This window comes from Argopecten irradians, chromosome 4 (assembly GCF_041381155.1).
Source record: "Argopecten irradians isolate NY chromosome 4, Ai_NY, whole genome shotgun sequence".
Classification (NCBI taxonomy): Eukaryota; Metazoa; Mollusca; class Bivalvia; order Pectinida; family Pectinidae; genus Argopecten; species Argopecten irradians.
This window is the reverse complement of record NC_091137.1, coordinates 17,168,678-17,196,593: the sequence shown is the minus strand read 5'-3', so window position 1 is coordinate 17,196,593 and position 27,916 is coordinate 17,168,678. Positions and strand designations below refer to the sequence as shown.

The 27,916-nt window shown below is 35.2% G+C and overlaps 1 protein-coding gene across 1 annotated transcript; it reads left to right on the top strand.

The window, feature by feature from the left end:
* Positions 1–123: 123 nt before the first annotated feature.
* LOC138320798 (YEATS domain-containing protein 2-like) lies at positions 124–24,321 on the top strand. The gene is given in 18 exon segments (XM_069264016.1): positions 124–162; positions 3,456–3,566; positions 4,393–4,490; positions 5,038–5,130; positions 5,516–5,707; positions 10,095–10,366; positions 12,248–12,359; positions 12,508–12,552; positions 12,906–15,604; positions 15,954–16,030; positions 16,682–16,761; positions 17,337–17,369; positions 17,372–17,480; positions 18,009–18,179; positions 18,673–18,785; positions 19,415–19,489; positions 22,992–23,056; positions 23,939–24,321. Coding segments are annotated over 17 exon segments (4,452 nt in total). The 5' UTR covers positions 124–162; positions 3,456–3,472; the 3' UTR covers positions 24,063–24,321.
* Positions 24,322–27,916: the final 3,595 nt, after the last annotated feature.

Genomic DNA, 27,916 nt, shown 5'->3' with positions numbered 1-27,916 from the left:
TTTTTATTTCAAAATTTCTGTCGGTCTGAAGTTCTCAAGTTGGAATTAGGAATCCAACCAATCGCAGTGCTTCAGTAGCTGCAGCAATGGTAGTAATGGCAAAATCCGAGAAGTTCCGAATAAACTAGATCGATGACAATATGGCTGCCTCCATGCAATAATGTAAGAAGAAATGATTTTATTTCATACATCCATTGCTGTAGGACATGCGACAGGGTATTTGAAAAGCATGTTTTAGAAGTAATTGCGAAATATTTATTTTAAGCAGTGTAAAGGTCTTAAATAAACGTCTTGGAAATGAAAACCCTTTTTTGGGACGGATCTCGAGCACCTCGAAAACCCGGGAAATTCATTAGCCTACTGCGATGCACGCATGAGGGGAAACGATTTCCGTTCTAAAGTATTTTTATTCATTCCAATCATTTGCAAATAATTTATTTTTTAATAATCGGGTAAATTTTATGACCTTATAAGTTATGTGAATCTTGGAGCTCTCACTTTACAGAAGACATGCGAGTGTGTATCGTGCTTTGTCAGCTTCGCTAAATAATCGGTTGTTTATCACGTAACCCATCCTTTATAGATCTGTGTAAACATTACCGAGTACGAACAGAATGACCACTGTAAAACGTTTTATTTCAATACTTTAAGCGTCTGTTATAATTACAAAATTCAATTAGTGATGTGTATCCAACTAAATCGATATCAAGGTGGAATAAGACCTCATACACGTTTAAGAGTAGGTACAGATCATGAGTATAAGGAGAGGAGAAATGTAGCATCCAGAACAGGGTTCAAACCTAGGACCTCCAAACACTAGTCACATTCTCTATCGATCGAGTAGCTGCAATGACGTAGCTCTGAATGTCGGACGGAAGATTTCTGACAAATGGTCGTTGTTAGAGCTACTATCAAGTCATATTGACCATAGTTTTGCAAAATATCCAGCGGTGAAAATGTAACATTTCACGGGTGTCATGTAAATGTGTTATTAATTTCAACAATATCAAACACTTGTAACATAAAATAATTATTTATTTACATTTGAATGGCTCACATCTCCGACACAGTTCACTTGGCCGCCTGATGCTTCTTGTTAGAAAGTCTACTCCAAATATGGCAACTAAGTACCATATATGGAATGACCTACAAATGTTTAAATGGAAGATATATAGTGTCACAGAGTTTTTAACACACATTTAAGAAATTCTTCTTCCCTAAATTCCAAATAATACTTACATTTGTTCAGTTTCATAATGTTTGTTCTTAATTTGTTGGCGTTTTTAAACTTCAAAACATTTTACCTGTTGAGTGTTTCATTTTGTCATGGTTTCCGGTAAATCAAACATGGCGGCATATTTGAACAGAATATTACGTGTATGTGTGTTGTGCTTGCCTTGAATTTTACCACTTGATGAAAAATTATGATGGAAAGGTTTGTGAATTTAATATCGATCATAGTTGTAAGAACAATACAGTTAAATATGGATATTATTCGAAAAATATATTCTTATCAGCCTCTAAGTGCCTGATGTGGATCACATAAGTGCTTGAAACAGTAGATTAGTGATTATTCATTCTAACAATCGAGCTACCCTATCAGCGATGATTGACCCAGTCTATTTCCACTAAATTCCTCCCTTGTTTCTCGATGCAAGTGTAAAATGAGTGGGTCGGTGTGTTTTGTGCATAGTGTTAAATATGGCCTCCATCACTCAGCTAATGGAGCATGATTCGTTGGCTCAGTCGGTATATCTAGAACCTCAGTTTTTCACACTGGAGGCCGTTTTCGATTCAGGAATGTGTATTTTTCCTGTTCTTCTACATTGGCGCCTAACTAAATAACCCATGGAAGATGGTTAGAGAGTCTTGGGTTGAGATTTAGGAAATCTCAAGAAAAACAATTAGTATCAGGGTTCGACATTAACAATCGCACACTCACCAAACGCGAGTTGGTTTTTGAAATGGCGAGTTGAAAAATATAGTATTTGCATTTTTTGGCGAGCAGGTGCATCGTACGTCATTCTAAATACATATACTGTTACTAAATATTACAATCAATAGGCATACACCTGTCATAGATTATGTGCCAAAGTATAGCCTAAATCAATCGTGAAACGAAAGCACAACGTTCCACACAAATAGTGGCATGTCTGGTCTACACTTTGAAATACTGTATACTCAAGCATCTCAAAAACAGTGACATTGATTTGGTATGGAAAAGTTTAGAGGTGTTCTGTGAAAAAGAATCATTCTTCCAAATATTTAACCTAGTTTGCTAAAATGGTTGACATAACAAAGTTCTTTCAGCCAGCAAAATTGCAAAAGCATACACAAGACAAAAAAGTTATTTACAGTTACTTTTAGACAAAAACACTTTAAACATGTGTTTTTTTTTTTTATTTGCACAAACTGCTACATAATGGTCATTCTGGAAATAAAAAGTTACTAAACTACACTTATATAGTGACACTAAAATGTAAAACATTTATTGTTTTATATATATATATATATATTTATATATATATATTTGTTTACACCAATCTATATATGAAGAAATATAATATTTTCAACTATTACACCGACCGTTCAATAAAACCTTGTTATATTGCACGGTTCGAAGTTATATTGCACGCTTCCATGGAAACGTTATATTGCACGGTTCGAGATGTTATATTGCACGCCTTTAGGAACACCTCGCTGTTGTTGTCTAGTTTTTTAGAAAAACTTCCGAGGAATTGCGAGTAACAGTGAGTTACGTTATTATGACATCACAAAGGTTCACGTTCAATTTCGCGCTGGATTTATAGATCTCGAATCAAGCACGTCATGTAGACTTTTACTGTACCGAGTAAAGGACGGACACGATGAATGTATTAGATCAAAAGGCTGCAAGCAGGTCTAATAATGTGAAAACAGACAATAAGACATCCAAACCGGAGTTACAACGTGATGTACGTGGGCTTTTTTCCGTACGGTACGGTGTTGGTGATTTTGTTAAGTGATTGTCGTATTCGTTTTATAAAAAAATATTCAACTGAAAAACTGGTGATTATGTAATAAAACAAATATTCCATGGTTACTGTGCTCTAGTTTATAATATTTACCCCTCAGTGATGGTAATCAACAAATGTTATATTGCACTCGGCCTTTGGCCTCGTGCAATATAACATTTGTTGATTACCATCACCTCAGGTTAAATATTATGAACTAGAGCACAGTAACCCATGAAATATTTGTATAATATACAATAAATAAATATAATATTTATCAATTAATTTGGTTGAGTTTAATAATGATAATCTCAAAGTGGCAAACAAGTTATTGATTTGGCGAGTTGAAATTTTACCAGCTTGCCAAAAATGGATAGTGGCTTAAAAAGTTTAATTCTATCCCTGAGTATATTCCAAATAATACCATTATTTTATTGATTTCTATTGTCTTTCCTCATTTAGCATCATGTGATATCAAAATGGCTGCCAAGAGGTCTAGGATTGAAGTGGATCCAGACTACCAAGATGTAACTGAACAGCAAAACAAAAGACAACGAGTTTTAGAACAAGATGGTAAGCAGATAATAATTTTCAGATACATAGCAACATTATGGTTCTTCATTTACTGGTATATACTTCATATAAATCATCAATCTCTGGAACTGATCATTTGATACTTGATTAAGTTGCTTTGTAATAAGCATGTAATCGCATTCTGCTACAGTTACATACATTGAAGGAGACTTAGTATATAAATAATCAGAAACCTTATTACTATATTGTCAGTTTTGGAATTTAATTGAGTTTCAAATTTATTCTTGACAAAAACATAGTGCACTGAACATGATGAGTTCTCGGTTGATAGGCATGCTAATTAGTAGACTACATGTATATATTTTATGTTTATTTTCTTTAAAGATGCTCCACCGCCGACAAATGGTATTTTTTCACTATCAAAAACAGTAGCAGACAATTAATATTTTTCTGTAGTTACAAAAGTTACTTACTTTACACCATTACCAACATTGAAAAATTTGAGCTTCTAATTTTACTTCAAGTGAAAAATATGAAAAGTCATTAATTGCATTCCGAAAAAAATTTGTGTTACTATATTCTATATGGAATGAAGTACTGATTGCGCATGCACCAAAGGCGAAATAAATTATTTTATATTATTTTTGTGTTAATTCGGCATATATATACACGATTAAACACCAATTATTGTTCAAATAATGAATAACATTTATGCTCTGTCGGCGATGGAGCATTTTTAAAGTAAGAAGTATAACACTGAGATGATACATTTATAACAAGTCACACATAATCATGATCAGTGATAACAAAATTAACCTTAAATAGTGTAACTTAATTAACTTCTGCATGTCATTTATTTTTTTAGCCAAAGTTGCCACTCGATTGAAGATTGAAAATATCATCAAGAAAGAATTTGCAGCTGAAGTACACAGCAGAGAGATGGAGATCGACCTGATAGACCAGGTACAGTAGTGTACCGATGTCTAAGTACTGGGAAATCCCTCTACCAAACTGAAACACATTAGTATTACTTATATTGTCAACTAGTTATATTTATATCAATTGCATACAGTAGTTCAATAGAATTAACCATTCACTGAAACATTACATGACTGTTTTTTTTTTCTTAAAAATGTAATGTTAAACTGTAAACCAACATCTATTTGTGTGCTATTAAATCATTCGTATTTTGCAGGTGATAATTAAGTAATCACAAGAATATATTGCCACAAAAATGTTTCAAATTCAGGTTTATGTATCCCCATGATCGAAGTTGAGATTGTGAAGATAAATCATAATGAAAAAGTTTTTAGGCATGAAAACACAAAATTAAGTAGCTACGGAAATAAGCTGGTTTATTAGGTCAAGGTCAATACATTAGTTTATATGAGAAATTTTAGTTTTCAAGGAGGTTGTTGAAATAGCAATGTTAATTGATATTGATGAATATATACATTGTATATCTGCTGCCATGTGTGTATGTGTGTTACTTGACCTTGATATTCTACAGAGGTTAAATCAAACCAGACTTATCATGGATAGACTGCGAGCCTGCATTGTGGCTAACTACTATGGTTCTGCTGGCCAGACCAAACTATGGCAGGTAAGAATATCTCAGATTAGTCAGTTCTCTTGATACATTCATCATGGGGCAGAATACTGACAATTGATTGGCAACACAAACTATTTTTTTTCTGAACTTACTAAGTGGTATATTAGTTAAATTTTTAATTTCTTTCAATTTAAGATATTCTATCTACATGAAATATTATGTTGGTCTTTAACAAGAATGATTTCAGAGAATAACTAAATTATTTAAAAAAATATTTTCTTAATGTTTCCTTATTCAATCAATGTGATTCAATTTGGAAGCTTTCATTTTAATTATTTCCTATACCACTTTCGTGATGTTATGCAAAGATTCTTTTCCCAGTTATTTGATAAGTTATTATCAGAATTGCCCTTTGATAAGGCTGTGTTTATTTCAGGGTAAAATGTCAGATCCAGAACAGGTACCCTCCATTCACCCAGCTGTGAAACAACATCTAGGGAAAACCCCGAAGGGGTACCCCTCACTTACTGCCGAAATCAAGACAGAAACCCCAGCTGAGACATTATCATCTGACACAGTAAATACAGACTCAACTCTCCTGTCATCAACTCACGTTACTAAAGAGGAGGTAACTCAAGCTTTACAAACTCATCAAAGAATAGGAGAAACTCTAAGGCCAAAAAAAAAAAAAATGTCTGTTCAGGGTCCTCTGACCCTACCTAGATTTTACCCTCCAACCCTAAACTTTTTATTAAGAAAAATTGAAAATCTTGTGATGCATCATTTTCGTTTGGGTTTGGGACTTTGCAATCAAACGCACCCGAAAAATGGCGGCCATGACAGGTGAGCCGGCTGGCCAAACGCAGGCATACTAACCGAGGTACAGACGCAAAACGCCAACCAGACATGACAATTGGATTATGAATGGCAATCACCAATTAATTAACACCTTAGGCACAATATTCTAGGTCCTGTCAGTGGGTATTTTTGGCATGTGGCCCACTTTCAGCATGGTATGGCTAGCGTGTTGTGTCAGTACTGCGGTGCCGGTGAGTGACAGCGCTAAGTGTTGGGGTTTTGTCTGGGTTAAATATCCCTTGTAAATTAAATATTTTATTTCAATCCAAATGTACATATTTATGTTGCGTTTCTCCAAAATGTGATAGCACTTAAGCTTTGACGTGACGCTATTGTATATCGTAAGTCCGTGATGGAAGGTGACTACGGCAGGGAAAACTAGAAAACGTCACTTTAAAACTCACATAATTTGTTCACTTTAAAACTCACATAATTTGTTCACATAAACATCCACGTAATGTAGTTCACAATAAATCCATTAGGAACACACACACTGGTACACTGTTTCACTTAAGTTCACTGCTAGGTGATATCCATAATCGCGAAGTATTCAGTACATCCCAAATGCAAGTATAAATCCCATAGTCACAAACACACTAAGAATGATATAGTAATCCGTATATATCACATCACTGACACATGTAGGAAATATCCGTACAGTACATCCCAAGTATAATCCCATAGTCACAAACACACTAAGAATGATATAGTAATCCGTATATATCACATCACTGACACATGTAGGAAATATCCATGCAGTACTTCCCAAGTACAAACACACTAAGAATGATATAGTAATCCGTATATATCACATCACTGACACATGTAGGAAATATCCGTACAGTACATCCCAAGTATAATCCCATAGTCACAAACACACTAAGAATGATATAGTAATCCGTATATATCACATCACTGACACATGTAGGAAATATCCATGCAGTACTTCCCAAGTATAATCCCATAGTCACAAACACACTAAGAATGATATAGTAATCTGTATATATCACATCACTAACACATGTAGGAAATATCCGTGCAGTACTTCCCAAGTATAATCCCATAGTCACAAACACACTAAGAATGAATAGTAATCCGTATATATCACATCACTAACACATGTAGGAAATATCCGTACAGTACATCCCAAGTATAATCCCATAGTCACAAACACACTAAGTATATAGTATAATCCAAGTCACACATCACTGACACATGTAGGAAATATCCGTGCAGTACTTCCCAAGTATAATCCCATAGTCACAAACACACTAAGAATGATATAGTAATCCGTATATATCACATCACTGACACATGTAGGAAATATCCGTACAGTACATCCCAAGTATAATCCCATAGTCACAAACACACTAAGAATGATATAGTAATCCGTATATATCACATCACTGACACATGTAGGAAATATCCATGCAGTACTTCCCAAGTATAATCCCATAGTCACAAACACACTAAGAATGATATAGTAATCCGTATATATCACATCACTGACACATGTAGGAAATATCCGTACAGTACATCCCAAGTATAATCCCATAGGCACAAACACACTAAGTGTAGTAAAGTAATTCGAATTAAAATAACTGATCCTGAGATGCGTGGAGTAAGTCCCAAAATTTCATGTAATCTGTCGTTTCGTCCCGTGCACCCCTTTTATACCACTTACATACTGTCCTCTAATTGGCTAAAACCTCGCTCCTTCCATCTTCATTCTCACGTTCATTGGCTGAATCTTACTACGATTACGTATTTCTACCTACTTCCATCCCCCCTCCCAACCTAACTCTAATTGGCTGGCCGGAGTGATCACTACCTTAATTTAGCTCTCTGTTACTATTAATACGAACACCTTACGCAACCTGTCCATCAAAGTGGACCCTAATACACAGCCCTAGTCGTAAACAACTCCTTATATGGAAAACGGAATGCGGTGCCCTAGCTCCCTACGTATATGTAACGACCCCAGATGGGCACATGCACGTGGCCACCTGGTCCCTAACTGTCCTATGTTTGTATATATACACTATACATACTGCACATAGATAAACTAAAACTATCAACTAAATAGTATAAAACTGTTATTTTACAATACAAATAAATTTTAACTTTAACAACTAATAAAAACTAAGCATGACATAAATTTCCACTCTACACTTATTATATTTCAAACTTCTTTGATAGTATGTAGTCTGTGTGTAGATTATTCTGTATATCTACAAGTCTATAAAGCGAAAATGAAAAAGGTAAGTTTTTCCATTATTAAATATATAGGCCTAGAATCTAACATATATTGCAAAATTGAAACAAGAAGAAAAGAAACATTAAAAGACAATTATTTGTAAAAGAGAAAGAGACAATGTTTAGCAGCATGTTATGTATAGTGAACAATATAAACTGACATTTTAATGCATATTTAAAAATATGCAAGTACATAGGCAATAAATCTGTGAAATGAAAATTATATGAAATATTTAAAAAAGAAATATCCGACCTACCTACCCTATTTTTTTGGCCTCATGTGACCCTAAACAAACAAAAAATTTTATTTGGCCTAAGGGTACAATACAATATGAATTCAATATTGTTCATTTTATCCATGGTCTTCATGAAGTCCGTGGATTTGTTAAATACTAAAGTAAGAGTACTTATAGAGTCTTAAATAAAAAGTACTAATACTTGAGTATTGTTTCAATGACCTTGTTACATTGGAGTCTGGAATGAAGTAAGCAATAAGGGGAAGCTATTCAAATGTCTGGAATGAAGTAAGCAATAAGGGGAGGCTATTCAAATGTCTGGAATGAAGTAAGCATTAAGGGGAGGCTATTCAAATGTCTGGAATGAAGTAAGCAATAAGGGGAAGCTATTCAAATGTCTGGAATGAAGTAAGCAATAAGGGGAGGCTATTCAAATGTCTGGAATGAAGTAAGCATCAAGGGGAGGCTATTCAAATGTCTGGAATGAGGTAAGCAATAAGGGAGGCTATTCAAATGTCTGGAATGAAGTAAGCATTAAGGGGGGGGGGCTATTCAAATGTCTGGAATGAAGTAAGCAATAAGGGTAGGCTATTCAAATGTCTGGAATGAAGTAAGCAATAAGGGGAGGCTATTCAAATGTCTGGAATGAAGTAAGCATTAAGGGGAGGCTATTCAAATGTCTGGAATGAAGTAAGCAATAAGGGGAAGCTATTCAAATGTCTGGAATGAAGTAAGCAATAAGGGGAGGCTATTCAAATGTCTGGAATGAAGTAAGCATCAAGGGGAGGCTATTCAAATGTCTGGAATGAGGTAAGCAATAAGGGAGGCTATTCAAATGTCTGGAATGAAGTAAGCATTAAGGGGGGGGGGCTATTCAAATGTCTGGAATGAAGTAAGCAATAAGGGTAGGCTATTCAAATGTCTGGAATGAAGTAAGCAATAAGGGGAGGCTATTCAAATCTTTCCATGACATTGATTATCATGTACTGTACTCTTTAATAAAAAGTTATACAAAGTGTGTAGGAAGGTAACTCCTGGTGTTAGTGGTGATATGTGTTATAGTAAGAGCTTGTCAAGTTCCCATCATTCTAACATTGTATTGTGTCACATAATAAATGGTGATATTTGTTATAGTAAGAGCTTGTCAAGTTCCCATCATTCTAACATTGTATTGTGTCACATAATAAATGGTGATATGTATTATAGTAAGAGCTTGTCAAGTTCCCATCATTCTAACATTGTATTGTGTCACATAATAGATGGTGATATGTGTTATAGTTAGAGCTTGTCAAGTTCCCATCATCTATCTAACAATGTATTGTGTCACATAATAAATGGTGATATGTATTATAGTAAGAGCTTGTCAAGTTCCCATCATCTATCTAACAATGTATTGTGTCACATAATAAATGGTGATATGTGTTATAGTAAGAGCTTGTCAAGTTCCAATCGTCTATCTAATAATGTATTGTGTCACATAAAATTGGTGATAGTGTTATAGAAAATAAATCACGCACACAAAAAATGTTGGTTTACAGTAGTCATTGAAATATCTTCATTTTCAAGAGGTTAACTTAATTATTATTTAAGCAAATAGAATAAAAGAGAGAAAATCCATTGAAATGATTTTGTATTTAAATAAATGTCATCTCTTTAAAAATTTAGCCTGGAGATGTTAAAGATGTGTCAATGGAAGTTAGTGATACAGCTCCGGCCAGCTGTCGATCCATCAGGGCTAAAGTGAAGAAAAGAATCATTGTTGGAAATGTGTCTAAATACATTCCTGTTGACCGGCGTGAGGAGAATGACCAACCCACACATAAGTGGATGGTGTATGTCCGAGGGCCGAAGGACCATCCCCATATTGACCACTTTGTTAAGAAGGTCTGGTTTCTACTTCACCCCAGCTACAGGCCAAATGATCTTGTGGAAGTCAGGTACATTTATATGTATACAATCTAATGCTGAGGTACATTTATATGTATACAATCTAATGCTGGAGCGGTTACTAAAAATGCCAACTGGTTAACAGGATATGATTAACCAAACCGTAACCGGATAACCATACAATTTCATTTTGTAGCTGTTTAAGTAACGTTACAGTTGTACAACGATGCCATGAATTTGTCATACTTTGTCTTGATTCCATAGCAATTGTTCATATCTTTCATGAAACACTCATTTAACACAAAGATTTTTTTATTTTTGAATTAGATTTATTTTGTTTGTTTTTAATAAAACCATGACGGTGAATAGAAATCGGTGTAAACCCTTACAGTGTCAGAGTAGGCCTACTTCTTGCACATGGTTTCTTTTGCACACGGCACTTGCGCACATCACACTCACTGGAACTGGAATGTTTGTATAGAAGCCAAGTGACACTTAAAAGCGTTTTAGTGATGACCCAGTTTCCGATAATAGCACTGTTAATTAAACGTTGTCGTAACACTTTTAATTTCATTAAAAAATTAGGCTTCTGAAAGCATATATACTTTATACTATAGGTGAAGACGATCGTTAGTACAGAAATTTCATTACTTTGAGGAGTATTTTTGCCATACAAAATGTATATGGCAGTTATGGGATAGCTAAAATGCTAACCGGACACAAGCTGAAACCGAACCGTGAACCGGTTATCTGGTTACCCGTTCTAGCACTACAATCTATATATGATCTGTTGAGAGTCGCTCATGTTATCAAATGAATGTAAATAAAACTCTATTACAATAAACAAGAGTATCATGAGTGGAAAGGATTGACAATAAGCTAGTAAAATATTAACGATTCACAGTGGATAATTATGTCCCCCAAGTGAAGTGGGGGGACATATTATTTTTACTCAGGTTTTTCTTCTTATTATTATTATTTCTTCCACTTTCTTCCGCCGGAATGGTTTCTGACACTTTTCTCAGAAACAACTAGGCTGATGATCTTGAATATTGGTAGACATACTTCATAGGATGTGGGATGGTGCATAAAGACTTTTTTCTGGGCCTAAAGTACAAGATGGCCGCTGGCTCATTTCCTGTTCTTCAGGTTTCAGTCTCTGATCTATATGAAAATTGGTCTATGGGGGTTTTAAGAGATGCCGAACAACATGTTAATATTTTCGAAAAGATTTTGGTATTCCAAGATGGCTGATTGGCCAATTTCCTGTTTTTATATTTCGGTCTCTAATTTCAATGAAAATTGGTAAAATGAAGTATTAATGGATGCTGATCAATTTGATAAAAATTTTGAAAGACTGTCGTATTTTGAAAGACTGTCGCGGGGCCAACTTCCTGTTTTCAAATTTTTCGTCTGCAATTCATTGAAAATTGGTAAATGTGAGTTTTAACTTATAATTTTAAGGGATGCCAAATTACAGGCTACCAGATTACTAAATTGAATGTAATGTATGATTAATGTTCTACTCATATCTCGAAAATAGAGTAAAACAAGTCTGAAATATTAATGAACAATAGAATCTTTGTTTTCTGGAGTTAAGAGATTTTTTTTCTGTATATTTTTTTTCATCTGCTGTTGAACAAGGCCTTGCCCCTAAAATATGCATTGTATCAGTCTTGACACCAACTTCACATATGCGCAACACAGAACCTCTACATCAGAACCTCACATGACAAATTTTGATTAAAACAACAAATCAACAAAATGTACATGAAGATGAACCTGTCAGCCCTTGTTAGTACTACAGTACAGCCATGGTCACTGCCAAATCAATTCCTACGAAAATAGCCTTGTATTAGGTATGTTCACAGTATAATTAATTTTGAAATATGATATTTCATGTTTCATTTTGTTTAAAATATTTCTTTCAGTAATCCTCCGTTTCACTTAACAAGAAGAGGCTGGGGAGAATTTCCTGTCAGAGTTCAACTACATTTCAAGGATTCAAGAAACAAACGCTTAGACATTATCCACCAACTCAAAGTAAGTACATCATACATGATGTCTCAACATGGTTCAGCAAGCATAGACATTTTTGTCACTAATTCCTTTTTTGGAAAAGCAAGTAAAAGTTGCTCTTTGTCATTTTTTGAAATAAAAACTTACTAAATATTATTTTATTTTTACGCAGCTTGACAGAACTTACACTGGTCTGCAAACACTTGGAGCTGAAACAGTATGTACTAACTAGATTTCATTTTGTGCAATGCACGATAGTGATGAATTCAAAAATTTTCACAATCTCAATCATTTTGGAATATCTGTGTTGTTTATTGTAAATTGAAAATAAATACTTATCTAATATTTGCAAAAAATCAGAAATCAATCCAATTACCATGTTTGTAGTATTAAATGCTTAGATTGGGAATGGTTGTTGCTAATTTTGATACATTTTTACTTTCATGGAATAAGATCAACATTTAGAAACTATTCATATTAAAGGTTTTTCCCTGTTTAAAAAGCCTTTGATTAAGGAATGATCTAGTTCAGTATTTTATGCTCATGGTCGAGCATTGTTTACAATTTCAGGTTGTTGATGTGGAACTAGAGCGGGACCTCATTCCAGAGAGAACAAAGCAATACAAAAATGGGAACAAAAAAGAGAGCAGTAAACAGGTGGCTTCATCCACTGTTAACGGAGAAACCGGTGAACATTCAGGGGCCAAGCAGGAGGAACTAGATCTTAATTTTACAATTAAAGAGCACATGACGCCAAAGAAAGCAAGCACAACTGATCAAAAACTTTTGATAGAGGACGTAACTTCTTTTCAAAGCAAACCTCAGGGAAATACAGACAATGGCACTGCCATTACACTCCTATCAAATAAAGAAAACTGTTTTATAAAGAGTGGTAATGGCTCCTTAGGCAGTCCTTCGCCACAGAAACCGAGAAGCTCTTTAGGAGGACCGTCACAAATGAAGGTCGTAAACAACACCAAAGGACTATCTATTGTTAACCCAACAAGCACTTTGTCCTCAAGTTTAGTTGTCGGAAATCTTTTGGTGAATTCCCTGGATGGAAAGACACCAAGTGGTACTATGTCGCCACAGGCTGGCCTTGGTGTAGTCACACAACAAGCTTCTCCGTCACGTCCAGGGTCGACACTGCTGCTTTCTGGTACATCAGGGGTACAGGTGGTGCTCGGTGGGTTTGGCTCCATATCAGGTGTACAGAAACCAATAGAGACGAAACAGCCAACTCAGACGGGGAAGTCACTACTGAAGAAAACGTCAGCGGGTAAATCAGCCACCACAACAGGTCAAACATCATCCATATCTTCACAGGCTGTTGTACAGACTGGGACAGTAAACAGGTTGGGAGGAGCTCAGAGTCCGTCTTCGTTTGTGTTACAAGGTTTGGGTTCACTCAGCGGAGCTGGGTCTGTTTGTGTGACAGACAGTGCTAAACCGTCTAGTAAAACAGTAACACAGGGTGTACCTGGAATACCTACAAATATGATTGTGACTGGTGGCTCCACATCTGGAAGTAAGACACCATCCTTTCACATTGTCACTTCCAACCAGACAGAAGGCACTAGACCTCAGAAACAGGTGTCTACACCTACAGGCAAGGTAGCTGGAGCTCCTGCCAATGAGCCTGTGCCTGCCAACCCCGTAAATCTACCTGCACCTGCTCAGACCTTATACGTACGGTGTAAAGATAACTCGGGAAACATTTTCCTAGTGCCGCACCATCTACTCAAGCAGGTGTCAACGACAGTCACTAAAACTACCACTCACAATACCTCTTCTACTGTAACAATATCCAGCTCTACGACAAGTTCTCTCGTCGGAGCCACCACCACTGGAGAGACTAGAGTTACCTCCCATCAGCAGAAATCACTTCTACCTCATACGTCTCTGGACCAAAAAACCTCGTTACCAGCATTGTCATCAAAAGGTCATTCTTTACCTTCCTCACTACTGATAAAAGTAGAACCACAACTACCAACCCAGGTAATGCAACAAAATAGTGCCGGCCAATCAGAATTGCAGAAGTCTTTATTGTCCGGAGGTTCTCAAAGGCCTCAGAGTGCTGTGTGTACAGTAGATCTCAAGAAACCTAGCACTGTATTTCATGTGAAAGCAGGCACAGAAGATCCAACTCAAATGTCATCTAAAGTTGTTAAAGATCTGTTTTCAGATCAAAAGATAGATCACAAATATTCCACACCAAATGTTTCCCCAGAAAAGAGGGATGGAGCCTTGTCTTCACTAACTACAGTGTCTTCAACAAAATCACAATCTAATCTATTAAACAGTGAATCTAATACTGAAACAGGAAAAGATAAATTACCAGACATTTCTACTTCAAAAGTTCAGCCTCAGGGTCAACGGGGTCAAGGGCCATTGTCAACCTCAGGTCATCTCAAGGTTACACCTCAAGGGTTGAAAATGGTTGGCAAGGGGAGAGTGGACAGCAGTCAAGGAAAGACCCCACCAAATACACCACAGAAAATGACCACATTTAAACTGCAAGGTCAAGGAACGACATTGACCAGTGATCAAGGGCCACAGAGTTTATCTTCCACACCAAACCCACCAGGGACCCTGCCACAAACGTCAGTATTACCATCCAATGGAATGGGGAATATTAAAGAAAGAACAACAGAAAGCAATGTAGTGGAATCTCAGATAAAGAAAGTTGAGACACAGAGTTTACTAACTGGCAAAACCATGATATCCTTCAACAATACTTCAAAATCATCAACATCAAAAGTGAAAACTCTGTTACCCAATTCAGACCAAAAACCATTTGTGACTTTGTTAAACGGGCAGTCACTTGGGTCATGTTTAGGTGGTAAAACGTCTCTGCTTTCAGGGGAAACATCTAAGATTGTTTCAACAGTTACTTCTTGTCAGACAACCTGTAGCACCTTACGACCTTTAATGACCTTCACCTCATCGAGGGACCAAGACGCCAAGACTATTGTAAACAGTGGCACAGGGAAGACAACAGACTTAATTCAAAATAGTCAATGTAAAACTATGATGGCTACCATCGGGAGTCAAAAACTACTGATACACGTTCCAGAACTCAACCCAGTCACAGACGAGGACCACCCACCGAATCTCACAGATACCTCGCCCTGGCTTCATGAAAAAGTCAATAATAAGTATGTTATTAGTGACGAGTCATCCAGTCAACAGAAGAAAATAATTAATGCCAAGAAGAAGAAATGTTATGAGACGGTTCCTTTCAAACCAGCTACAGTCCCACCCATCAGGTAAGTTTATCTCATCTGTTACTTATCTAATATCATGTGCAGATTAGTTATTTTCACAGGTCAAAATTTCCGCAATTCTAACAAAAGAAAAAGGATGGGGGGCTTTAAAACTTTCGCTATCGGCTTTAAGGGTATATATATATTTCAACCATTTATCAATACATATTGTTTGTTGTTTATTGTGTTTTATTGTTTGAAAATAACTGGCTATATGTATATGGTTTAATGGGGTAATGACACAGGCTGCTAGATTTGGTGCTAGTAGATTTGGTTTTGTCGTAATGACTGCTAAAATATGTGGCTGGTATGCATTTACAAAAATTTATCTTTTTTTGCGTTTTCTTTTCAGTGTTTCGAGTTTCCATGACTTATTGTCTCTGGTGAAGGCAGCTGTGAAGAGACACCCCGTGATTTGTGAGAACGTTGGTATGTCATTTCACTGAACTGTACCAACTTGAGCAAGGATTTATAAGTGAGAAGGATTTGTTACTTGTGGTTTTTTGGATGAATACGTCGCAAGCGCTTTTTTGGTTGTGCATTGACCATAATGTCAACATCGGGCGACAACTGATTTTCCTTTGATATTCGCTGAATAGACATTGTGAAATTTATTAAGCTTTAATTGGTGTTTCTTTTGACTTGATAAGACAAGCATATGTTGAGAAAATAGTTTTTATTACTGGTTCATAGGTATGGTGTTTAGTAGTGTAAAGAGACAGTGACAAATCCTTCTCACCTAAAAAGCCTTGACCGTACTTATCAAAGAGGATGGCACTTTTTCTTAATTTCATGGAAACAAAATTATCTGTAAATGCAATCAAACATAATCACAATCTATACTAAAACTTCAAAACACAAAATACTGTTCATCACATTTTGCCAAAAGGATAAACATCATCATATTAAAATGAAATTTCCTAGTTAATTAAGACTGTGTTCGTAGTGTAATAAATGGTGTCTCTGTGTCAGGTATACTTGATCCACACAATACAAATCTGGAGGATGTTTACAGTTAACCAAGAATTTGGTACGTAGTATCAACTGAATGTACTTTAAAAGGCTTTATATGTATTTCAGATCGCAGTCTTCACCCGTACTGTGCTCGATCCTTGGAGGAGTGGCTATCCTGGAATGTTGGTAAACGACGAGCTTCAGAGGTTTGTAACAATTATGTCTAGATTTGTGGTATGATATTTGAGCCCCTATTTTTAGTTTCAAGAATTATCAATCTTTTGGTACTGTAATTATGACATGATAGTGTATCTCATGACAGTCTGTGAAGTTAATTTTTTTTGCTGTTAGTCATTTGGACTAGTAAACCCCAAAATTTTACTATTCTGACTGTTTAATCACTAGTCACAAATTACAGTTTTGATGCATTTCAAATTCTCACAAAATGGTGCATCCGTACAGAAACAATCGCATACAGAACACACTCAAAATGTTTTGAAAAATACAATTGATCACCGCTCTTGTAAATATAGAAATTGTAATCGTGTGGGGAGCCACCAGTCCAATTGGACTAGTTCACTACAAGTGGCACTAGTCCAGCCATAAAATTACTAGTTGTTGGCATCGGACTAGTGCAAACTGTCATGATAATAAATGTGAAGACCTGGTAGTCAGTAGGTCACTGGTAATGAGGAGAGTCCTCAAAACAAATTACTAAAATTAAGATCTCTTTTAAACATCATAAAAAACGGTTTGATAGAATTGTGTTTTTACATTTCAGTGGCAAAGAGCATCATTTGTCAGGAAATATCTGCTCTGCTGAAGAATCTCAGTGGTGAAACAACATTCAAGGGGGAGTCACTCTGGACGACAAAACAGATCATGGTATGGTGTCGACATCATGTGTACAGTCCACATTTCCTAGGTATGTACATAATTTACCATGTCAACCATGTGGTTAAAACCTTACCATGGAAATTACATGATATATAATCCACCATGGCAACCACAATTTAAAATCTGCATTGGTAACGATAGGGTTTGTAAACTACCATGACAACCATGTGGTTAATTCTTACCATGGCAACCATATGGTTAATACGTTACCATGGAAACTACATAATTTATAATCCACCATAGCATTCAAGATTTAAAACCTACATTTGCCTACCATTGCACCCATATCATTTGTAATCCACCTTGGCAACTACGATTTAAAACCTACATAGCAATCAAATGATTCACAAGCTACAAGTATTATAGTAACCACATGTTTTATTGCTTTAGTGTCTTTGCAAATAATCTTTATAAACCATATTGGCTAATCTTGTTGACCAATTTTTTTTCTGTGTAAACCGTTGAATAGCAGCATAGACGCTGTAATTGGTATATAATAAGTGTGGAAGTACAGGGAAGGATAACTTCTGAACGAGACTCTATTACTATTTTTCAGAGAAAACACTTCATCCGTCCCCAGTAGAACTCGGCGCTGATTCTAGTATGTTGGGTAAAAGATACACTTCAGCAACAGACTCTGATGTCATCTTGTCCCGTATACATGATATAAATGCTGCAAGGAGTGCTGATGATACCGATGAGATGGATGTCGATATAATCTCTGTTGGTAGGTGTGAATAGGCATCAAAATAATAAATAAAAATTCATTAAAGATAATTACCTATATTGACATTTTCACTGCGCCCTACTATATAATCTTATCAAGCGCAGTTGGCATTTATCAGTCTATGAACTGCCATACGCTTATTATGATGATATTGCCGTACAGCAATTTAATATGGAAGATGGCTGTTCAAATGGCTGTTTCATCTTTGACGATAATGAATTCTTTATTCATCATACATGCAAAATCTCTTGGATTTCATCAAAAAATTTTTATCAAATGTAACTATAAGTATTGAAAGTCTTTCAGTAGGCATTCACTTAATTCAGCTCTAAAACAATTAATTACAAATTGAATTAATAATTAATAAATAAAAACTATTGTCATATTAAGCAGCCGATATATGTAGTAGGATTTTGTCACAAGGTCTCATCATGAAACACTATTAAGCCATCCTTTCACACCTCATAGTTTAGTATTTTACTGATTATTTCAGAACCTCCAAAGGTGAAGATAAAGACCGAAGTGAATAAAGAGATGGTTTATTGTGACCCGGTAATTCTGCCTCAATCTCATCAGGCGCGCTTTGTCCAGGATCTGTCAACCAAAGTAAGCTGCATACACAGCAACAATAAGTTAAATGTATCCTGTAGTTATTTCTTGGCTAAAAGATGTATCAACAGAAGTATCTTTAGTAGAAAACAATAAGTTAAAGGTTTCCTTTTATGAATTTCTTGGTTGGTGTCCTGTAGTTATTTCTTGGCTGGTAGATGTATCGACAGAAGGATGATTAGTAAAGTCTGTAGAAACCAGAGTATAGATTTGAAACATGTTATTAATTGATGACACTTGAATATATAGAAACAAATACACAATTTTGGGATTTATAATACTATTATCATTAAGTAAGTAACATTATAAGCTAACATGTTTCTGAGTGTGAATAAATTGTGTGTGTTTTGCAGGGGATCAGAATTCACCAATACTAATCACCACAAAAAATAAAGAGTATAAGTACATTATACAGTACAAATGTATAATTATTTAAATCCTGTACAATGTAAAACAAAATCGTGTGAAAAATTATCCCAACACAATTATCATGGAAAAAGTTAGTTCTTAAGAGTAGTCAGTCAAATATGCAAATTAATATAAGATTTGATCTGTCAATGATACAGATCCTCTCTGACACTCTTTGTTATATAAAGTGTTGCATGAATTGCAATATTTTTTCTCAGATCGGAGTGAGATTTGAGCCGACTGTGATTGATCAAGAGGTACATGGATCTGTAACTGAGGACATGATATACTCTGTAAGTATGACATTGTCTAGAGAAAACCATTGCAGATTTTTCATGAGTTGAAGCTACTTTTAAAAAAAACACATTTCAACTTCTCATGAAATATGGTGGCATATAGTGTTCCATCCAATCGTGTTTCGTCCTATTTACATTTCTATACCTACAAGTTTATAGAAAGGTTTTATTACTATGATGCATATAAAATGTGAGGTCTTCAAAAGGGACAAATGAGATTATAATGAATAAACAAAAAGATTTGACTTTTCAGCCCTGTTATAAAAGGGACATGAACCTAAATAAACCATGTAAATTTGAGTAAAATACATATTTAAGAAGTGTCAGATACCTTAATATTACTTATTGTGCAAATGTGGCAAATAAAATAATTATAATGAAAATTCCATCATTCGGTATTTTGAACCGGCCCGGTCAAATTTTGTAGATAAAAATAGTAGTGTTGAACTTAAGTGACCTCCAACAATGCACTGCATACATTAAATTAAATGAATGTAAACAAAATGGTGGGTCAAAAAGGTGCGTGAAGCGAACACAAACGAATTCCGATAGAAAATGGAGTACGACAAGAGTCAATAATGTGCGCGATTGGGAAAGTAGGTAAATATTTATGGATCGCTGAAATGCAAGAGACGGGAGCAACTTTCCACTTTATACTTGCGTGAATGATGTATATATGTGCAATAAGTCAAAAACCACTCTTTGCAGTGCTTCATCGAATAAAAAGTCTTGTTGACTTTTGACTTAACATTCTTACGCTAAATACAAATTGTTTTATAACAAATATTAACAAATATGGATCATAGGTCAACAATAGTTAATTAGAAAATAATCTTAAAATGTGGAAAACTAATATTCCTTGTTGTGTGTCAGCCAGTCGTTCATTATAATCTCGCTTTCGACCAGCTTTCGTTTTGTGTTCCAAAAAGAGAATATGACGGTCTATTTTTAGGTCACCTGACCATGAGGTCATGGTGACCTATTGCGATAGCCTTTTGTCCGTCCGAGATTGATGAAACTTTGTATGTAGCTTAATATTAACAAGATCTTGGACGAGTACGAATTTCAGGGTTGCTGGGTCAAGTTCAAGGTCACTGCTACCATTTTTAGAAAAATCCTTATCAGCACTCTAGCGGCTTCATTCCTTGAGTGATTTTGATCACACTTCCTACTTATAGACAAAGGATCATAATATCTGGGAAAAGTTTGATTGTGAAGATTGCCAGACTAAGGTCAAGGTCACTGTTACTATTTTTAGATAATTTCTTTGTCAGCACTCTAGCGGCTTCATTCCTTGAGTGATTTTGATCAAACTGCACACAAATACAAAGGACTGAAAAAGTTTGAATTTCAAGACTGCAGGGTCAAGGTCAAGGTCACCTTTACTATTTTTAGAAAATCCTTTTCATTGCTCTAGCTGCTTCATTCCTTGAGTGATTTTGATCAAACTTCACACAAATTTAAAGGACCATAATATTTTCAACAAGATACAGTTTTAGGATTGCCAGGTCAAGGTCAAGGTCACTGTTACTTTTTTTAGGTCACCTGACCATACGTCATAGTGACCTACTACAATAGCCTATTGTCCATCGTGCGTTAACTTTACTTTGTGAACATGATGACTTGAGTAAATGTTAACCGAGGTTGATGAAACTTTGTATGTAGCCTTATATCAACAAGATTTCGTACGAGTTCAAAAATGGGAATTATTCGACAGTAACGTACAAGTTATTGCCCTTTGTTCTAATTTTATCATTGTGCTTGTGAACAAGATAACTTTGGTAAATGTGAACTGATTTTGATGAAACTCTGTATGTAGCCTTATATCAACAAGATCTAGGATGAGTTTGAAAAAGGGAATTTTTCGACGGTAACTTTATTATAGAGTTCATGTCTTTTGTAATAATGCTATTATTGGACCTTGTGTTCTAAAGATATTGTGGTGCTTTATCAGAATTGTGAATTTTATAGCCCTTGGCCTCTTTGTTTGCCTCTGGGGAGGAGGCTAAGTTTGCTATAGTTTATATTGAATACTTCTTGGGTATATCATGTTTATTCTCTACTAGAAATTGTTCAAACTTTTGATTCACATTATAACCACAAGAGGATATTTTGCTGTTATGTCATTTTGACCCTGTCTCATCCCCAAAGGCTGAGGGGTGGAGCCCAGTGGGGTCCAAATGGCCAAAATTTTTAGGTCACCTGACCATAGGATGATAAAATTAGAAAGAAAAATAACAACCAAATTCATCCAAGACTTCATTGCATACAGAGTTTCATCAACATCAGTTCATATTTACTTCAGCTTCTGTGTTGAATACAGGAGGGAAAAAATTAACACACCATTTGTTAAAGTCCCTCATAGCTATTATGTTGGATCTTAAATGACAAATTACTTTTTGATGTCAGGTGACCGTTAAGGCCCATGGGCCTCTTGTTATCATTTGAGGGGTAGGTATTCCCCATGTTTTCCTGTCGTTTTAGATAACCAATCCTTGTAATAAAATATTCAATAAACATCTGAATACCATATCTAAGCATACAGAACAACTTATCTAAGGTTCATGTCCCTGTAATACTTGGTAATTCTATTCCTTTTTACTCCAGCATAAAAAATGCTGTATGAATATTTACCAAGGTTCTTACATTCCAGACCTGTGGTTTTGATGTTTGTCCACATAAATGAATCATGATGTTGCTTCAGTCTAATTAAAAATTCCACCCCACTACGTTACGCTCCAAAACAAGATCTTACAGTGCCCTGTTCCGGGTCACCTCAGCATGATCCTTACGGTTAGCCAATCGGCGTGTCGTTTATGAAATCTTCACTGTAATTGATTCTCTCGAAAGTATAAATGGCTACTATCTACATATAATGTGTCCCGAGATGTTTCGATTTTAGGCCAGAGGTCATGCTGAGATGACTAAGAAATTATCTACTGTCATTGGTTTTCTTGCTGTTTGTTTTGTTGTTTTTAGGTCACCTGAGAAGAAGTCACTTGAACCTATTCTGATCGCCTTTTGTCCGTCATGTGTCATCCGTTGTGCGTCGTATGTCTGCAAACAATTTACATTTTTGACTTCTCCAAAACTGTGAAAGCAATTTCAATGAAATTATGCACAAACCTTCTTAGGCATCATTAGGCCAATCAAAATTGTGAATTATGTAAATCCAGCCTACTTTCTTAAATTTTTTTTTTATTAAAATTGCCCCCAAAAAATAGTAATTTTGTTGATGCTGTGACGTCATGAGGCTTTATTGCATGGGTAGCCATGCAACACAGCTTCAGGTGACATGAGTGTATTGCCTGGCCCAGCCAGTATTACACGTGTAGGTATTAGAGAATTATATGTGTTGTGTCATTCTACATCAGAACTCAGGTGACCATTAAGGCCCATGGGTCTCTTGTTTAGGCTATTGTAATACACTATTTCAATGTACAAATGTATAATGTTGGTTTTTTTTCCACACAATTAAACTGCTTTTGTTATTTTTCAGGCTATGAAGACATTTATGAGTGATATACTTAGGGAAACTTATTCTATGAAAGTTAACTTAGGCAGGTAAGATATCTATGTCTGATATACTCTATGAAAGTCAACTTAGGCAGGTAAGTTACCTATGTCTGATTTATTTTATGAAAGTTAACTTAGGCAGGTAAGATAACTATGTCTAATTTATTCTATGAAAGTTAACTTAGGCAGCTAAGATAACTTTGTCTGATTTATTCTATGAAAATTAACTTAGGCAGGTAAGTTATCTATGTCTGATTTATTTTATGAAAGTTAACTTAGGCAGGTAAGATAACTATCAATGTCTGATTTATTCTATGAAAGTTAACTTAGGCAATTAAGTTATCTATGTCTAATTTATTCTATGAAAGTTAACTTAGGCAATTAAGTTATCTATGTCTGATTTATTTTATGAAAGTTGATTTAATAGGAAGGTAAGATATCTATGTCTTATTTATTCTATGTAAATAAATAGATTGAACAGTGATTTGATTGCGTTAAAGGTGGTATGAACGCAATGGGATACAGATATATTCTACATGTAGCGCTAACGTGCTACATTGAATATGTCTGTATCCCATTGCGTTCATACCACATTTAACGCAATCAAAACACTGTTTAATCTCTATATAAACCAAAAAGGGGAAAAGAATTAATTGATAACATAAATTAATAAGTTAAAACAGTAACTTTTAAATATTTAAAATAGTTAAAATTAAATGAGAGTTTAGAGAATCATTCTCAATGTTAATTAAATCTTATTGTAATAATGATATTGAAAATGTGTACAAGGTTAACTTATAGTAACAGTGTATTTGAAGAAAAAAAACAGCTTTCAATATGATATTAATCATAGATCTTCCTTTAATTTGATAATACCATTTTCCCATTATTCCTATATGCAGTAAGATATTCTATTATAATTGTTACCAGGTATGCTGACGGCATTGGGGTTGGAGACGTGTATCGAACCATCAGTAGAATGGAGGAAACCGACTTCCTTACCAACCACTACCTTGGTGTTCCAGCTAACACACCGGTCTCCTCTGACAGATAACAAAGGTTGTGAGGTTGGGCTAACAAATAGCCTCACCAAATGTCTTTTTTTATCCTCTAATGATATATATATATATCAATGAATTTTTCAGATAATCAACGAGAATGATATTAATCTCAGCCATCATGATTATTTACAGACATTATACCTCATCTTATACCTAGACTGTGATGAATACCTAGGTGAACTATTAATGATAAATAACTACACTTGCAGTTAGATTTGTATGGAACTCTCATTAAACTCAAACTAAACTATATTTATCGGTCTTATTGTCTGTGTAGACCTAAAACAACATCAGGTGTGCTGTTATAATCAGCGGATAGTTGGTTAGGCAAAAAAATAATTTTGTTTAGGGTTATATTAGCAAAAAAAATAGGGTTGGTTGGTCGAGAGTATTTTCTTTTTTTTTTTTTTTTAGTATTTTTCACTCTTACTGCCGTTCTATCATAAGATTGCACGATTGTGTTACAGTACTAGTGTATCGACTCACTGTAGTAGATTACATCGCTACATGGTACAGGTGAAGTGTCTATGTAACACGCATTGTGATTGGCTGAAGTGTGTAATAAATAAACGTTACACAATGCAACAATTTTGTGCAATCGGGACGTTGTAAGTACGTCGAAACAATTACAAATGTTCATAGATAAACATCTGAAAAATTAATATTTGTAAAATAGAAGTATTACGCTGTAAAAATAAATAACGCTAATATATAGAATTCGCGCTGTAATATACATGACTGTTGGGTGGTTTTTTCCGTAGTACACCTAGCACATGTGACGAACTTGACTGACAGAGTTTCCTGAAATAGCTGTTGTAAATATATAAATAAGATGATTGAAAAAAAAAAAATCAAACATGGAAAGAGATAACACACAATCAGGTTATACTAGCTGTAGAAGAATACATAATACTGATTTAAACATGATAATACTGGTACCGTTAATGAATAAATATGAAGGTCAAGAAGAAAGTATCTGCTAAAACAACTGTTCAGTTTCATAATTATGGTAAGGTATATTTAAAATGTCAATTTAACTCTGAATTTGAACTTTATACTGAATAAAAAAGTGTGGAAGTACTAAAAATCGTCGATCGCCAAGCTGCCAATGCGTGCATATTATACATGTAAGTTACCGGTAAGATTACCTTGGTGTTCCAGCTAACACACCGGTCTCCTCCTCTGACAGATAACAAAGGTTGTGAGGTTGGGCTAACAAATAGCCTCACCAAATGTCTTTTTTTATCCTCTAATGATATATATATATATCAATGAATTTTTCAGATAATCAACGAGAATGATATTAATCTCAGCCATCATGATTATTTACAGACATTATACCTCATCTTATACCTAGACTGTGATGAATACCTAGGTGAACTATTAATGATAAATAACTACACTTGCAGTTAGATTTGTATGGAACTCTCATTAAACTCAAACTAAAACTATATTTATCGGTCTTATTGTCTGTGTAGACCTAAAACAACATCAGGTGTGCTGTTATAATCAGCGGATAGTTGGTTAGGCAAAAAAAAAAAAAAAAAATTGTTTAGGGTTACATTGGCAAAAAAAAATAGGGTTGGTTGGTCGAGAGTTATACACTAGTACTGTAACACAATCGTGCAATCTTATGATAGAACGGCAGTAAATGATGGCCATAACCGGAGTCTTGAGATCGAAATCCCGACTTTTATTTTTTTTTGTAGAAAAGTGGGGAAAAAAATTAGATAGATATTGTCGGATTGAGCTGAAACTTGCTATAAATGGTTTTTGAAGGAAGATAAATACAATATGGATAATGTTTTGAAGACATCAGATGTCATTTAGTTGCCATAGTTACCAAACCAAAGCAAAAATGAAATAAACGGATTTTGTGTATCGGTCAAAAATGATAACATTTGGATGACCTAGATTAAATTGAGGAGTAGCGGAGAAATTGATTAGTTATTGGCTTACAGTTCTAGTTTGGAACGATAATCATCATGGCTTTAGGAAACTTTCTTACCTCAGGACAAGGTCATGTGTCAACTGACCAGGGTATATCAATCATCAGATAGTCAAGAGAACACCATCTACACAACAAGTCCGGAAATAAAAGGAAGAAAGCATTGATTGCAGACAACCATCTGATAGAGGGGACCAGGGTGTTTGATGATTGGGAGTCCCCAATTGACATTTGTTCTGTATGGCCAACCACTGATGAACAGGCCTAGACCAGTGACTATATAGTGATTGATAGTACAGGACTGAACAGGTATGGATCAGTGATTTAGAAGGTCACACACATAGCTGATATCCGAGACATAGAGGATCTTACATGATCAGTGACTATATGATATGGAATTTAACAAACGAGTTCAATAATTTGATATGCCATGAGCTTTTAGTTGATATGCCATGAGCTTTTAGGCGAGTGGCATATCAAGTTATTTAACAAGTTTGATAAATTTCATATCACATAGTCACAAGTATAAGATTCTATTAAGCACATAACTTTTTTGAAAATATATATCAGCAAAACTTTAAATTCCGCCTCCATATAAAACAGTAGAAATCCGGCTCGGATGTGTCGTTTCCGTCTACTGATACAATCGTGTGACATCATACAGATATTATGATGTCATATATATATGTGATGTCATATATATATGTGATGTCATAATAGTGTTATTACACATGTGTCTTACGATATTCATGACATGGCTGGTTGGGCCAGTTATGTGATAAATCAGTTTATCACTTAATACAGCACATTGAATGTTGTTAGGTGACAGAGAAAAACACATCCTGAAGATGTTACCGAGAAGGAACTGACTTGTATACCGTATACGTTGCATCAAATAGCTCTATCCTTGTGTTTATGTCCAAACATTTCTCCAAAGATAGTACACTGTTCACCAAGTATTGTTCAAGAGACTGGAGAAGAAACTGGGAAACCATTAGTGTGTACACCACGGAGGCCCACAGTGTCCAGTCACTGACAATGTTGCATTGATTGGTTGCTTGTGTGAACTTCAAGATGGTGATGAAGGTAAAATAGTTGTTAACATATTTACATCAATACTGATTTTCAGAAATTGTTTTGTACTGTAAACTAACTTATCTTTGTATGCGATCAAATGTTGCATATTTTTGCAAGCGATAAGAAATTGCTAAAAATTGCCATAAAAATATAAAACCACACCTGGAAGACAAGAACCGGAAATCAAATCACTATATAAAAGTCCTTATAGGCATGGTAACTGTGATGTAGTTATTTCTACAGTACAGCAGGGTGTGATAGCTATGATAAAACTACTTCAGTACAGCAGATTGTGATGGCTATGATAAAACTACTACAGTAGGGCAGGGTATGATAGCTATGATAAAACTACTACAGTACAGCAGGGTATGATAGCTATGATAAAACTACTACAGTACAGCAGGGTGTGATAGCTATGATAAAACTACTACAGTACAGCAGATTGTGATAGCTGTGATAAAACTACTACAGTACAGCAGGGTGTGATAGCTATGATAAAACTACTACAGTACAGCAGGGTGTGATAGCTGTGATAAAACTACTACAGTACAGCAGGGTATGATAGCTATGATAAAACTACTACAGTACAGCAGGGTGTGATAGCTGTGATAAAACTACTACAGTGCAGCAGGGTGTGATAGCTGTGATAAAACTACTACAGTACAGCAGGGTGTGATAGCTATGATAAAACTACTACAGTACAGCAGATTGTGATGGCTATGATAAAACTACTACAGTAGGGCAGGGTGTGATAGAACTACTACAGTATAGCAGGGTGTGATAGCTGTGATAAAACTACTACAGTACAGTAGATTTATTTTC